The sequence below is a fragment of the Nannobrachium achirus genome (genome assembly GCF_963921795.1).
Source record: "Nannobrachium achirus genome assembly, chromosome: 12".
NCBI lineage: Eukaryota > Metazoa > Chordata > Actinopteri > Myctophiformes > Myctophidae > Nannobrachium > Nannobrachium achirus.
In genome coordinates, this window is record NC_137832.1 from 9,844,129 (window position 1) to 9,858,190 (window position 14,062).

At 43.0% G+C, this 14,062-nt stretch overlaps 1 protein-coding gene across 3 annotated transcripts in view; it reads left to right on the forward strand.

Annotated features, from left to right (window-relative positions):
* Positions 1-13,913, forward strand: part of LOC308296336 (cell surface hyaluronidase-like) — a 156,203-nt gene extending 142,290 nt beyond the window's left edge. For all 3 annotated transcript variants that reach the window (XM_080739584.1, XM_080739583.1, XM_080739585.1), the window contains 8 exons: positions 877-1,092; positions 2,633-2,844; positions 4,265-4,447; positions 6,946-7,165; positions 8,921-9,022; positions 9,356-9,501; positions 10,212-10,318; positions 12,725-13,913. In XM_080739584.1, coding sequence (XP_080595710.1) covers positions 877-1,092; positions 2,633-2,844; positions 4,265-4,447; positions 6,946-7,165; positions 8,921-9,022; positions 9,356-9,501; positions 10,212-10,318; positions 12,725-12,948 — 1,410 coding nt within the window. In that variant the 3' untranslated portion in view covers positions 12,949-13,913. The remainder of the gene's footprint in view (positions 1-876; positions 1,093-2,632; positions 2,845-4,264; positions 4,448-6,945; positions 7,166-8,920; positions 9,023-9,355; positions 9,502-10,211; positions 10,319-12,724) is intronic.
* The last annotated feature ends 149 nt before the right edge of the window (positions 13,914-14,062 follow it).

Below are 14,062 nucleotides of genomic sequence, written 5' to 3' on the forward strand. Positions count from 1 at the left end.
CGATCATGCTTATTGAGCCGCGCTTTTATCGAGCTCACTATTTAGCGTTCTCTAATGTTTTGTGGAAAGACGTGAGATGACAAATTCTGAACAGAACTTTTTTATTGTCCAGTTGTTGTGACTGTGAGTTGATCTGTAAAGATGACAATTGACAAAAGTAAAACATATTATCATTAAATATCATTAAAACAACACATTCATTAACTCATTGCATGCCAGGCCCGATAGTCCCGAGATTATTTCAATGTCTTTCCCCGCCAGGCCCGATAATCCAGAGAAAAAAGAAAAAAAGAAAAAAAATTCAAAAATGTTTTTTTCAAAAAAAAAATTTGGACCCCAAAAACTTTAGTAGGCATGATAGCAATCGCGAAATTGCATGTTTAACCCCCATAGCAACCCCATCTTTCAAACATGGCAGCCATCTTTGTTTACATTTTAGGAAAACATAATGGCTGCTATCTCATGAATGCCTGAACGGATTTCCATTCGGATTTTTTTGTTTGAAAGCTGTGAGCAATGTGCAGACACGTGGTGCATTATCTAGGCATGGGTGTGCATGATCCGTGCACTATGAATTACATGGAAGTCTATGGAGACAGAGGCAGGGGAGAGTACGAAGGTATTGTTAAATGGCGGGGAATGTGTTAATGAGCAATAAGTGTTAAATGGCTTTATAAGTTTATATTATGGTACTGTAATCATTTCTTGATCGCCTCTTGATTGTTTAAACATGACGTCATGGGCCGCTATGCTCGATAACAGGCTCAATAAGCCCAAAGCTTATCGATACCGCGTACTCAATAAATTTGTTATGGAGTTTGTAACAGGCTCGGGTTTCGAACTCCATCCCTAACCCTTGAATGTCGCCCCCTATAGGTGGGTCTGAGGGCGTTCTTCGGCCGCCCGGGTCAGTGGTTCGAGGAGAACGACCTGGACGGCGACAAGAACTCCATCTTCCACGACGTGGACGGCTCGGTGAGCGGCTACACCGACACCTACGTGGGCCGGGCCGACAACTTCCTGCTGCAGCATCCCAAATGTGTCAACGTCTCCCGCTGGAACGCCGTGGTCTGCAGCGGAGCTTACTCTCAGGTAGAAGCAGGAGAAAAAAAACTCTTATGTCTAGGGCTGTCACAATTATTACATAATCGTCTAATCGCGATTATTTTACATAATCGTGATTATTTTTCATAATCGTCATAATCGTGAATGTTGAAAATGTTTCATATATTTTTTTAAGTAAAGAACTGTGGAAATAGCAGATCTACAAGCTCACAACGCGTCGCATCGCGACGCGTTGTGAGCTTGTAGATCGGCTATTTCCACTATCAATGTTATTTTTTAAGTAGAAAGTTGACAAATATGTCCATAATTTCTTTGTATATTTAGGTTATTTGTCATATCTGCCATGTGCAACTTCAAAGCCTAAAAGCCAAACAGAAATGTAATTATCAACGACAAAAACACAATTAAATCGTTATTCGCCAATTATTTGAATGACAATTAATCGTCATGTAAAATTTCATATCGTGACAGCCCTACTTATGTCTCCATATTTTTTTACTTTTTGTGTTTTTCTTTCCGTGGCTTCACGCCTACCTACTTGATCGCTCTACGGTGTCGTTCGACAGCGTCAAAGGTAACAGATCGGCAAGCTTTTGAGCTTGTAGATCTGCTACTTTTAGCTATTTTTGAATGTGAATCCTGAAAAGTCCAAAGGTTTTTGGACTTATGACATTTCCACCAACAGAGACTATATACAGTAGCTCAACTAGCAGCTTTTTTTTTTTGATTGATTGATACTATTAAAAAAGATATACAGCACGAATGTACAGTAACACACTTACTAAAAGCAGTGCTTCTCAAAGTGGATTTCAGGGACAATAAATGTACTGCCATTGATTCCGGATGGGTACCCAAATGCATTTGGGTGCCCATCCGGAATCAATGGGGCAGTGTTGTTTTTTACAGCAAATTTTGATTTAGTTTTAGTCATAGTCTTTTTAATAAAATGTAATTTAGTTTTAGTCATAATTTAGTCACCTGAACAGTTTTAGTTTAATTTTAGTCGACTAAATATAAGATTTTAGGCAACTAAATCTAGTTGATTTAGTCAACTAAATGTATTTTCGCAGGCCTTGATGGTATCATAATTACTGATTTTACACTTGATTGCGTGCTGAAAATAGCCGATCTACAAGCTCACAGCGCGTCGCAGCGCGACGCGTTGTGAGCTTGTAGATCTGCTATTTTCAGCACGCAACACCTGAGAGCAAGCAAACATAAAATGACTCTCTTCTCCACTAGTCCCTCCCTAACGTTTTAGTCTAGTTTTTATTTTTATTGACGAAATTGTCAATATATTTAGTCTTAGTTTTAGTCAGCTTAGTTTTTATTTCGTTTTTTATTTAGTTTTCGTCAGTGAAAAAAACGCAGTCGACAAAAAATTTTCGCCATAGTTTTAGTTGACGAAATCAACACTGCAATGGGGGTACATTTACTAAATACATTTTTTGTCTGGGGACTTGTTTCCATTGTGGTCCTACACTCATTCTCTCTCTCTCTCTCTCTCTCTCTCTCTCTCTCTCTCTCTCTCTCTCTCTCTCTCTCTCTCTCTCTCTCTCTCTCCCAGGTGTACATCCAGACTCAGGGAGCCCCCAGCCTCAGCCTGTCCATCAGCAGAGATGAGTACCCCGCTGCCCCCCTGGTGCTGAGAGGCATCAACAGCCAGGGGGCGCCGTCGCAGCAGTACCAGCCCGTCCTCATGATGAGTAAGAGCTACACGCTGCACTGGAACGGCCCGGCGCCCCGCGAGATGGTCCTGTCTCTCATCAACTTCAACAAGTACGCCTTTTTTTAATCAACCAGTGCACTTTACTATCACTGTTAATTTTGTGTTTGTTTATTCTGACTACTTTTCTTTTTAACCGTTTTAGTGCCAGCCCCTAGAGGGCGCCAAAGAATGCCAGGGTTTGTCCCATAGGCGAGCGTATTAGCATCCGGGGACTCACGTTGCAGTGACGCGCGTTCTCACGTTCGTGCACGTCATGGAAAGGTCCCGGATGAAAATGGCTACAGAATAGCTATTAGCATTTTGTCATTTAAAAGATCATTTTTAGGCGATTTCGCCGTAAATAAACCTCGCGCCGCATCCCTAAAAACACAATCCAGAGATATGGGCCTCCAAAGATGTGGTTTTTCATTGGATTCGGCGGCGATTCGCGGCTACGTTACTCGCTAACGGCCGGCTGGGGGGCGGCCGGATTTCGAACACTGGATTGAAAATTTAGGCCCAGGCTTCAGAAGGCCTCGGATCATTTTATTCATTTCATTAAAAAAGCCGAACATGTTCGGGATAGGCACACTGGACGTCGTTCCGGAAGCGGCGCTGAACATTCGGTGAACATTGGGGGGCTCAAAAATGTATTTTAAACCATTTTTAATGGAATATATCGTCGGACCATGTAAAATGGCTAGCTGGCTAGCGTAGGACGAGCCAGGACCACCCACGACTCTACAAGCAGGATTGAAATAAAGCCGAACTTGTTCGGGATAGGCACTGTATGAGTTAACAAAATAAGAATATGCTACGTCGAGTCGTCGATGACTAAATATATTGATAATTTCGTCAACAAATAAAAACCAGTAGAACTAAAACACAAGTCATTTTATGCTTTGTTGCGTGTGGTTGTCAAGCTTCGAAAATAGACGATCTCTAAGCAGACTAAGCACGTTGTGAGCTGGTAGATCGGCCCTAAGCTAGATGCGGAATACATATTCCAAGACCCAAATCTAGAGTGAATTTGTTTTACTAAAATCTTTTATTCTGGAACAAAATATTTTGAGATGGGGTTGCGGGCAAATACATATCATTTTGGGGGTCCTTCACATTTTCCTTTTTTTTAAGAAAACTGTTAGGATTTAGAAGACATTATAGAATCTGCTTATATCAGTGGTTCTCAAACTTCGTCATGTCAAGGACCCCCAACATGATATATATTTGGCCATGGACCCCCATCTCAAAATATTTAGTTCCAAGCAAGGATTTGAGTTAAAAATGTTCACTCTAGATTTGGGTCTTGGAATATCTATTCTGCATCTAGCTTAGGGCCACAAACTCATAAACGCTAGGTTGCCATTATGACACCATCAAGGCCTGCCATCATATATGTGTGTTGACCAAATAAACTGTAGATTTGGTTGACTAAAATCTCTCTCTCTGCCTGTCTCTGCCTCTCTCTCTCCTCCCCCCCCCCCCCCCCAGAGATGAGTGGGTGCGGGTGGGGCTGTGCTACCCCTCAGACACCACCTTCCACGTGGTGGCGGACATCAACGACCGTCAGAGCAACAGCTTTGATGACATGACGGACTACGGCATGGTGTCCAGCCTGGCCGAGCTGGAGAAGAGGCAGACGGAGAGGAAGTACTACTTTGACCGCTCCGTCGGGTGAGGAAAACCACAACCATGTGATAGATAGTACTGTAGCGCCCCCTCTCTGTCTGCCACACTTATTACATTAACCCATTTAGGCATAGAATTATTGAATGCTTTAACCAGTGAAAAATAGCAGATATACAAGCTCACAGCGCGGCACCGAGTGCCGCGCTGTGAGCTTGTAGATCTGCTATTTTTGAAAAAAGTCGTGAAAATGTGTGCAAATCTTTGAATATATGTATTTTCAAAGCAAACGTTTGTAACTCAAATTTTGCTTCTGGGTGGTCCCTGGAACTAAATATTTTGAAATGGGGGTCCGTGGCCAAATACATATCATTTTGGGGGTCCTTCACATGAAAAGGTTTGAGCACCACTGACATAGTAGTCTCTCAAGAACAGACTAACTGAGCTCCAGTTAAGTGAAAAGGACCTTTTCTTTGACGATGGCTGGCCAGATTGCTGACATAGAAACATAGTTTTTTTCCAAAAATCTTAGAAGGATTCAAAAGACACTTATAGAATCGGGTCAAAATTCTAATTTTCACGATTTTTCAAAAATAGCAGATCTACAAGCTTGTAGATCTGGCACCGAGTGCCGCGCTGTGAGCTTGTATATCTGCTATTTTTCAATAGTTAAAGCATAAAATATTGCGTCATAATGTGTTCAGGCCTAAATGGGTTAACACCTGATCGCAATTATTTTACATCATCAGAATTGCAATTTTTTTTTGCAATCACAGCAAAGAAACAAAGCTCACGAGTGTGTAGATTGGCTATTTTTGGAGAAAGGTATCTGAAGATTTCACCAAGATTTCATATCCACCCATTACTCACCCCATGGATTTGTCATCGCATTCCTAAGCCAACAATTTGATGACCAGCAATGGTTAACTATGGAGACACAAAGAGCCTGCTTTGTTCCTTATGGAGACACGAAGAGCCTGCTTTGTTCCTTATGGAGACACAAAGAGCCTGCTTTGTTCCCTATGGAGACGCAAGGAGTCTCCTCAAATGATTGGCTTGGGAATGTGACAAAAGCAAAGAAATATCCATGAATTCAAGTCTCCATGGGGTGAGTAATGATAGAAAAAAGCCATTTTAGGTGTGAACTATCCCTTTAAAGGAGCTATAGTCAACTTTTTCTTGAAAAACGAACGCCAAAATAAAAAATAAAAATGCCAAAATAAAAACGAACGCCAAAAAAAATTAAAAGATTACCACAAAAAGCGTAAAATAAAAATAAAAAATCATTTTGGCCATTGTCGGGCCGACTTTGTTTACATCCCTTATCAATCCATATAAAAGAATAGAAGAGGGATATAAACTAAGTCAGGCTGACAATGGCCAAAATTATTATTTTATCATTATTTTACGCTTTTTGTGATAATTTTTTAATTGAAACACATATTTTTGAAACATTATTTTTATTTTAGTGTCCGTTTTTCAAGAAAAAGTTGAATATAGCTCCTTTAAGTTAGTGTTGTAAACACAACAGTGTTGATTTTGACAGCAAATTTAGATTTTGTTTTAGTCATAAGCCATTATTCCATGAACTTATTCGAATTAGGAAAGCGAATTATCAGAAATGCGTATTAAGAATTTAGCCCGTTTCCATTTGCGGGTGTCATTCGAATTAGCGACAGTCGCATGGGTTGACCGAGTGCTCATCCTGCAAGTTTCAGCGTCCTCTGGAAGGTGGCCGATCTGCAAGCTCATAACGTGGCGCGGAGACGCGGATGCAAGCTGCTGTGAGCTTGTAGATCGGCCACTTTTGGCACGCAACACTGTGTGATGAGGAAGGGTTAGCCACGGATGGCTGGACTCCGGGTGGTGAAAACGGGAGGAATTTTACACACGGTCCGTGTCACTCCGTGTCTAACAAACAACCGGTTTGTTTTGTGGGCTATAAACGCAATACAATGGACGTTAAGCGGCAGGGGAAAGTGTTAAGTTGGCGGAACGTCAAAATGTATTCGCATTTATTGTCTGACCCGTTTCCATTCACAAACGAGCATTTAGTTTATTCGATAAAGCCTCAAAATCCACCTCCTCCAAGCGGATAATTTCTTTTGCGGATAATGAAAGTATTCGCATTTTGAAGTGTTTCCATAAAAAGATTTTGCGAATAAGCCGTAAATGCGCATTAAGAGGCTTTATGGAAACGCCACTATAGTCTTTTGAAAAAAAAGTAATTTAGTGTTAGTCATATTTTTGTCATCTGAAATGTTTTAGTTTTAGTTGACTAAATATGATTTGATTTTGTTGCCAAAAATATATATTTCGGTGGGCGTTGATGGTGATTTTACACTTGGTTGCATGCTGAAAATAGCAGATCTACAAGCTCACAATGCTACACTCTGCAACTCATTGTGTGCTTGTCTTGTAGATCAGCTATTGTCATAGCGTGATTATTCATATATTTGTTTGTTAGATTTAGTTACATTTTGTCAACAATAATAACCTTCCCTCCCGTCTCTCTCCTGCCTCCGTTCCCCCCCCCCCCCCTCCAGGTTGTTGTGGTTGTTCCTTCGAGCGCGGCACGGGCGCGAGGGCAACAGCTACTGCTCGGTGCGGGGCTGTGAGCGGGTGAAGGTGACGGCCACCACCTCGTCCAGGCAGACCTGTAACTGCACTGCCAGAGCCTACCCCAAGTACAGCCAGGTGCCCACCGCCGTGGTGCCCATGCCCGCACAGAGTGCCCAGCCCTGCAAGGGCTGCGGGGCCAAGCAGGTGAGTTGTTGTTGTGGTGGTCTCTTGCAGCGTCGCCTTGATTTCCTTTCCCCTAGTGCAGGGGTCTTCAACGTTTCCAGGCCAAGGACCCCTTAGTTGGGAGAGAGATGAAGCAGGGAACCCCACAACTCATAGATTCCATAATAGTTTCATCCTTTGACAGCACAATCGTCAGTGTATTTTGGATTCATGTACATTTTTGTTTTTAGATATTTAACCATGTGAACCGAAAATACTTAATAAACTTGACTTATCACTCTGTACTTAGTCTTTTCTTTTTCTCCTCTATACACCAAAGCTCTTTGGCAAAAATAGCTGATCTACAAGCTCACAACGCCTCGCAGCACAAGGCGTTGTGAGCTTGTAGATCGGCTATTTTTGGCTAAGGTTCTCAGAATATGGACACTAGGGTTCAAGTGGTTTATATAAAATAGGAGAAAAGAGAAATCTTCTATCACTCTTAGATTTGGAGGACCCCCAGTAGTAATTCGGAGGACCCCCTAGGGGTCCCGGACCCCCTGTTGAAGACCCCTGCCCTTGTGTTTCTCAACCAGTGGTCCGGGGACCACCAGTGGTCCCTGAGGGGGTTCCAGGTGGTCCCGAGCTAAATGAGAGTTGGTAACCAAATGGACCCTTATAGTTTTTTCTACATTTTGGGTCTGAGAGGCAAAATCTCGAATGGCTTATCCCCCGGCTCCACCGGGCGCGTTGAGCATCGCGTCAACGTCAACGCTGGGAACGCTCCCATTTTAATCAATGAAGGGTGCTCCACTGCCGACGGTAACGTCAACGTCGGACGCTCCGGTGACGGCGTCCAAACTCGAAAATCGCCCCGGTTCAATTTTTTGACGGCGTCCACAACGTCCAGTCATGTATAAAATATGAATAAATGCATTGTATATTTAAATGTAGGCTATATATGTGTGTTTCTGCTGTTGGCTATCCATTCACAAAGGTGACTAGATGTCCCAAAAATCCAAGCATATTTTTGTATGTAATTACAGCGGTCTACTTTGATAAAATTATGTACAACAGGCTATAATCATGACAAAGTGGTCAATGTGCATTGCTGCTCTCTGCTGTGAACATAGTGTGCTCTATACGTTCACATTCATGTCACAAATAGTTTTATTCCTGTTTGAAAGTGATTTTCATGTTGTTTTGGAAATGGGCTATATGGCCATAGAATGAATACCTCACAGTCGCAGCCGCTGCGCTGCAGTGGAGCCGGTCGGGCGTCAATGTGACGGCGTCAATGACGCCGTCAAGACGCAGAGCAACGCGACGCCGCCAGTGGAGCCCTGGGGTTAACTGGTTCATCAGACTTAAGGGGAACACACACCGGACGCGGAGGTGGCGCGGAAGCGGCCTGTCAAAACATACAGACCCATTATTTTCAATGAACTAACACACACCGGCGGCGTCAGACGTACGGGTCTGCCGCCTCGCCTGCCGCGCCGATACGCCGCTGTTCTATTTTTCCAGCATTGCTGCGCGTTTAACATGTTCTCTCATGGTTCTCCCCACCGGGGGAAATGGATGTGCTGTGTGGCAGTGTGCCGCATCCAGTTGGGGTTACGCATGTTGATACCGCAACGCGCCGCTGCGCAGCCACCCACGTCCAGTGTGTGCTCCCCTTAATCCATTTAGTCGATTATAAAAATCAATGATGTTGTTGTTGATGTGTTGGTGTATCATTTGTGTGTGTGTGTGTGTGTGTGTGTGTGTGTGTGTGTGTGTGTGTGTGTGTGTCAGTTGGTGTTCTCCAGTGAACCATGGAACTCCTACCTCCAGACTCAGATCAAGTCTCTCTCCCCCAAAGAACAACAGAACAGAGACAACACATCCTTTATCACTGTGAGTAAGACATCCTCTGTGAGTTAAATTAACTAACAAAGGATTTTATATCGTCGATTGACATCCCGAAGTTACAAACAGTATCAAACTGGTGAGTCACCGGAAAGAAACTAGCAGAGATTGTTATTCTTGTGTTTGTTTTACTGAGAATAAGGTTAGACTTTAGGATTAAGCATATCTTTCTGGGGTTAAGATTAGGAATAGGGTTAGGTTTAAGCGTTTAGGCATAGTTTACAGAGGTATTTAATAATATCTTTATCTTAGCCACAATAACCGAGAACAAAATGTTCCTGTGGTGGCGTCCCTGCTGACCATGTGTGATCATGTGACCAGGTGAACGAGGTGACCATGACCTTCACCCAGCCCGGCTTCTTCCTGGTCACTGTGGACGCCTGCTCAGGGAAAGTCACCAAGAAAACCTCCTTCCCAAAGCTGGACTCCAGGATGGAGCAATACCTGACAACTGGAATACCTAAGAGGTGACGTCCATTGCTTTTTCCATTTTCAGGGCATTAGTAGATTTATTAAAGGAGCTATAGTCAACTTTTTCTTGAAAAACGGACGCTAAAATAAAATAATAATGTTTTGAAAATATTTTATAAAAAAAGATTAAGCTTCATATATATGTGTTTCTATTCTGTAAAAAAGAACACAAAAAAACATAAAATAATGATAATAATGCTTTAACTATTGAAAAATAGTCTATACAAGCTCACAGTGCGGCACTCGGTGCCGTGCTGTGATCTTGTATATATCTGCTATTTTTGTGCGCTACGAACATTTGTAACTCAAATATTTGCTTCTGGGTGGTCCCTGGAACAACATATTATGAGATGGGGGTTCCGTGGCCAAATACATGTAATTTTGGGGGTCCTTGACATAATTCTGAGAACCACTGATTTAGAAGAAGGATTTAAAAGACATTTATAGACTTGCACATTATGTTCATGATTTTTCAAAAAATAGCAGATCTACAAGCTCACAGCACGGCACTCGGTGCCACGCTGTGAGCTTGTATATCTGCTATTTTTCAATAGTTAAAGCAAAAAATAAAGGTTAGAGTGGTTCGAATCTAAAGTGACGCAGATTGGCGTTCAGGCCTAGAGGAGGAAAGGGAAGAGGGAGACGGAGACAAAAGAACTGATGTTTCATTGTAACTTCCTGTCACGTGACCTGGTCATGTGATCAGGTCTATAGTGTTGATGGCGACGCGCGGCCGTCCAGACGGCCTGGTGGGAGTGGCATCACACCTGGTCTCCTTAGGGACCGCTAAGGCTGCTGATCTGCATATGAAAGGTCAGTGTCTTCTTCTGCTTCTATCTCTAACTACTGTATCTTAGGGCATTCACGAATAGTGACTTTTAGTATTCGAATTATTCAACCTCAAAGTATTCGAATAGTCCGGGGGTCAGCAACCCGCGGCTCTAGAGCCGCATGCGGCTCTTTAGCGCCACCCTAGTGGCTCCCTGGAGCTTTTTCAAAAATGTATGAAAATGGAAAAAGATGGGGGGGGGAAATATAATTTGTATGTTTTTTTTTTTTGCAAAGTAATGCCCTGCTTCATCATACAAGACTGACGCACAAAAGTAGTGAAAACAGCAGATCTACAAGCTCACAACGCCTCGCGGTGCGAGGCGTTGTGTGCTTGTAGATCAGCTGTTTTCACTAGTTTAGTTCATTTTTTAAATGTTAAATACAAAACAAAGTATTAGACATACAAGGTTTCCACCTGACAACGACGATATATAAGACTTTTATAATTTTTTGCGGCTCCAGACAGATTTGTTTGGGGTTTTTTTTGGTCCAATATGGCTCTTTCAACATTTTGGGTTGCCGACCCCTGGAATAGTCGAATATTAGACAGGACTGGCCAAACTGTCAAATATAAGTAAGCAAGAGGCGAACATTGTGAAAATAGCCGATCTACATGCTCGCGTTGTGAGCATGTAGTTCTGCTATTTTCACAATATTTATCTGTGGAACCGAGTCACATTAAATGTAATACCTACAATTCCAAGTGCTTGTCAGAATAAATAAATATATTTGAACTGGGGACCCCCAGTCCCCAGTTCAAATATGTTTATTTTGGGGGTCACGGGCTAAAAAGGTTTGAGAACCCCTGGTATAGAGCATTAACAAATTCATCCACCAGGGGCATTGACAACTCATTCTTATGACTTACTATCTCGCCAAGCTTTATAAACTGTATATCTTTTAAAGAGAAAACAATAAAAAATTAAAATAAGCGAATATTCGGCTTCGGCGAACAACGTCGAATAGTGACTTTGATTTTCGAATATTTGAATATTTGAATATTTGGTGAGGTCCCTACTGTATCTATATCTATTGATCGATCCCTTCCCTGATCCACTGGTCTATCTCTATTCATCACTCTTTACCCCTTTCTGTTGCTCTGTACTGCATCTCCCTCTCCTGCAGTCTACTCTATTTGGTGTCTTTCTGTCAATTCATGGGTTTCATTTGAAGTCCTACACCAGCCATGTTTAGGACCAACACAGGTGTTGAAATTGAAACGCCTGTGTTGGTCCACAACATGGCCGACTATGTTTTCCAGGGTTCCCACGGTCATGAAATTCCTGGAAATATTTTGAAATTAGAAAAAATATTTTTCCAGTATTGGAAAAGTTTTGGAATTGATCAAGGGTCTTGGAAGGTCCTGGAAAAAATAGCTATGCATTGTCTTTGGTTATTGATTTTGTTAATACCTCTGAAATGACAAATTAAACATGGGCCAAATTGTCAAATATTAGAGACAGAAATTGTGAAAATAGCCGATCTACATGCTCACAACGCCTCGCGTTGCGAGGCGTTGTGAGCATGTAGATCGGCTATTTTCACAATAGAACCGTGTTATACAAAATTCCTCAACTCTTAATGCTCGTCAGGGTGCCAGGGTCCCCAGTTAAAACATGATTATTTTGGGGGGCACGGCCTGAAAACACTACACAACCTGTCTTTGGGCACTGCGCATAGGAGTAAGCGACCTGTTATTGAGCTGAATTATTGTTATATAGTCCTGGAAATTGGGTTAAATATTCTGTAAAAGTTTTGGAAATGAATTGGTAAAAATGTGTGGGAACCCTGGTTTTCCTCTCTTTCCGTCTGTCTGTGAAGGTGGTGGCCGTCTGTGATCTCTGGTACCGACCGACATGAAACTCCCTGGATATGCCTTTTTTTCCCCTCACATTGACATGTTATAGCGCCACCAGGAGGCAGATTTTAGCTAAACTCGTTTTTTTGGTAGGCCTATCACTCGCGCAAAACGGTACACAGTATCTTTATAGTCTTGTGATCAAAACGGATCTGTCGGATTTTTCCATATTCCATCCAGATTGGCTAAGATTGACATCTAAATTCCGAACATTTGAGCATGTAGATCAGCTATTTTCACAATAGAACCATGTTATACAAAATTCCTCAACTCTTAGTGCTCGTCAGTTAAAACATGATTATTTCTGAGGTCACTGCCTGAAAAGGTTGAGAACCACTGGCATATACACTACCTGTCTTTAGGCATTGCGCATAGGAGTAAGCAACCTGTTATTGAGCTAAATTATTGTTCTATAGTCCTGGAAATTGGGTTAAATATTCTGGAAAAGTTTTGGAAAAGTTTTTGGAAATGAATTGGTAAAAATGTGTGGGAACCCTGCTGTTATGTTTCCTTCTCTGTGCCCCCCTCAGAGGCCCTGGCGTTCTGGGGGTTCCAGGGCGCTGCTGCTGCTGCTGCTGGCGCTCCCCCCCCTCCCTGGGTGTCCCTCCAGGCCGGCCAGGAGGAGCAGGTCCTGGGGCTGCAGGAGCGCTATCTCCCCCTGGGCCTGGAGGCCTACGGCTGCCCACCGTCCCCGGGCCAGTCCCGCAGGGACCTGGAGCTGCTGAGGAAGGCCCTGAACAATGACCCAATGTGAAACCACACCACTGGTTCCCCAAACGCTGGCTTCCAGGGGACCCATTCGTGGGAAGTAGTTAGCTCTGGTCCTGAGCGTTATAGCGAGGCTCAGATACAGGACCTGGACTTCCACTGTCCTACGAGGGCTCTTCTTCAGTCAAAATAAACAAAACTACTTCGCTAAAGGGCTTTGCACACAGACACATTTTGTTTTGCACAGAAAAAAATGACGATTTCATTTTTTTTTAAAGAAAACAATGATTCTCTATGACCTCATGCACACCGGCTCCGGTTTTGTCATGCGGCAGGTGGCTGCGGCAGTGCGTTTTTCAGTTCGATTTGCGCGTCTTGTCGCATGCGGTAAAAACTCAGCACTCCTTTTATGACTCCTTTTTGGATCCGCAGTGCGGATTCTGCACAGCCTTGCACACCAAATCCAATGCGTTTTAATCATGCAGAAAACTGAAGAAACGCAATTTTGGAAAATCACGCCTGTATGCAAAGCCCTTGAGTCTATTCTCTGTGGTGGAAAACCTCTCAGCACCCCACCCACTCTGTAAAATACACTATTTTTTGCATGAAATAAAATGCATCCAACCAAGACCGCCACAGACGCAACCCGGAAATAACAATACTCAACTGCGTGGGGTGCTGAGAGGTTTCCCACGACGGAGAATAGACCTTCCACAACGCAAAACTGCCTTTGTTTAGGTGAGTATCGAAGTAGTTTGGTTATTTTTTTTACTGAAGAAGAGCCCTCGTATGGCAGTGGAATTCCTGGTTCTGCATCTAAGCCCCTCTAGACCAGAGCTAGGAAGTAGTGAAAACAGCCGATCTACAACGCTCACAACGTAGCACGAAGCAACACGTTGTGAGCTTGTAGATCTGCTGTTTTCACTAGTTTGGGTCCCGGGGGAAAACGTCCAATCTCTCTTCTGGGTCTCGACCCGAAAAGTTTGGGAACCACTGAACTACACAACTTAGCTACCCTGAAACACACACACACACACACACACACACACACACACACGTGAACACACACACACACAACCAGCCGATGAATGTGAACTGCTGAACTTTCTTTAATTTATTAGCGATGGCAAAGATGTTTACTGATTTGAAGAGGAGAAGGG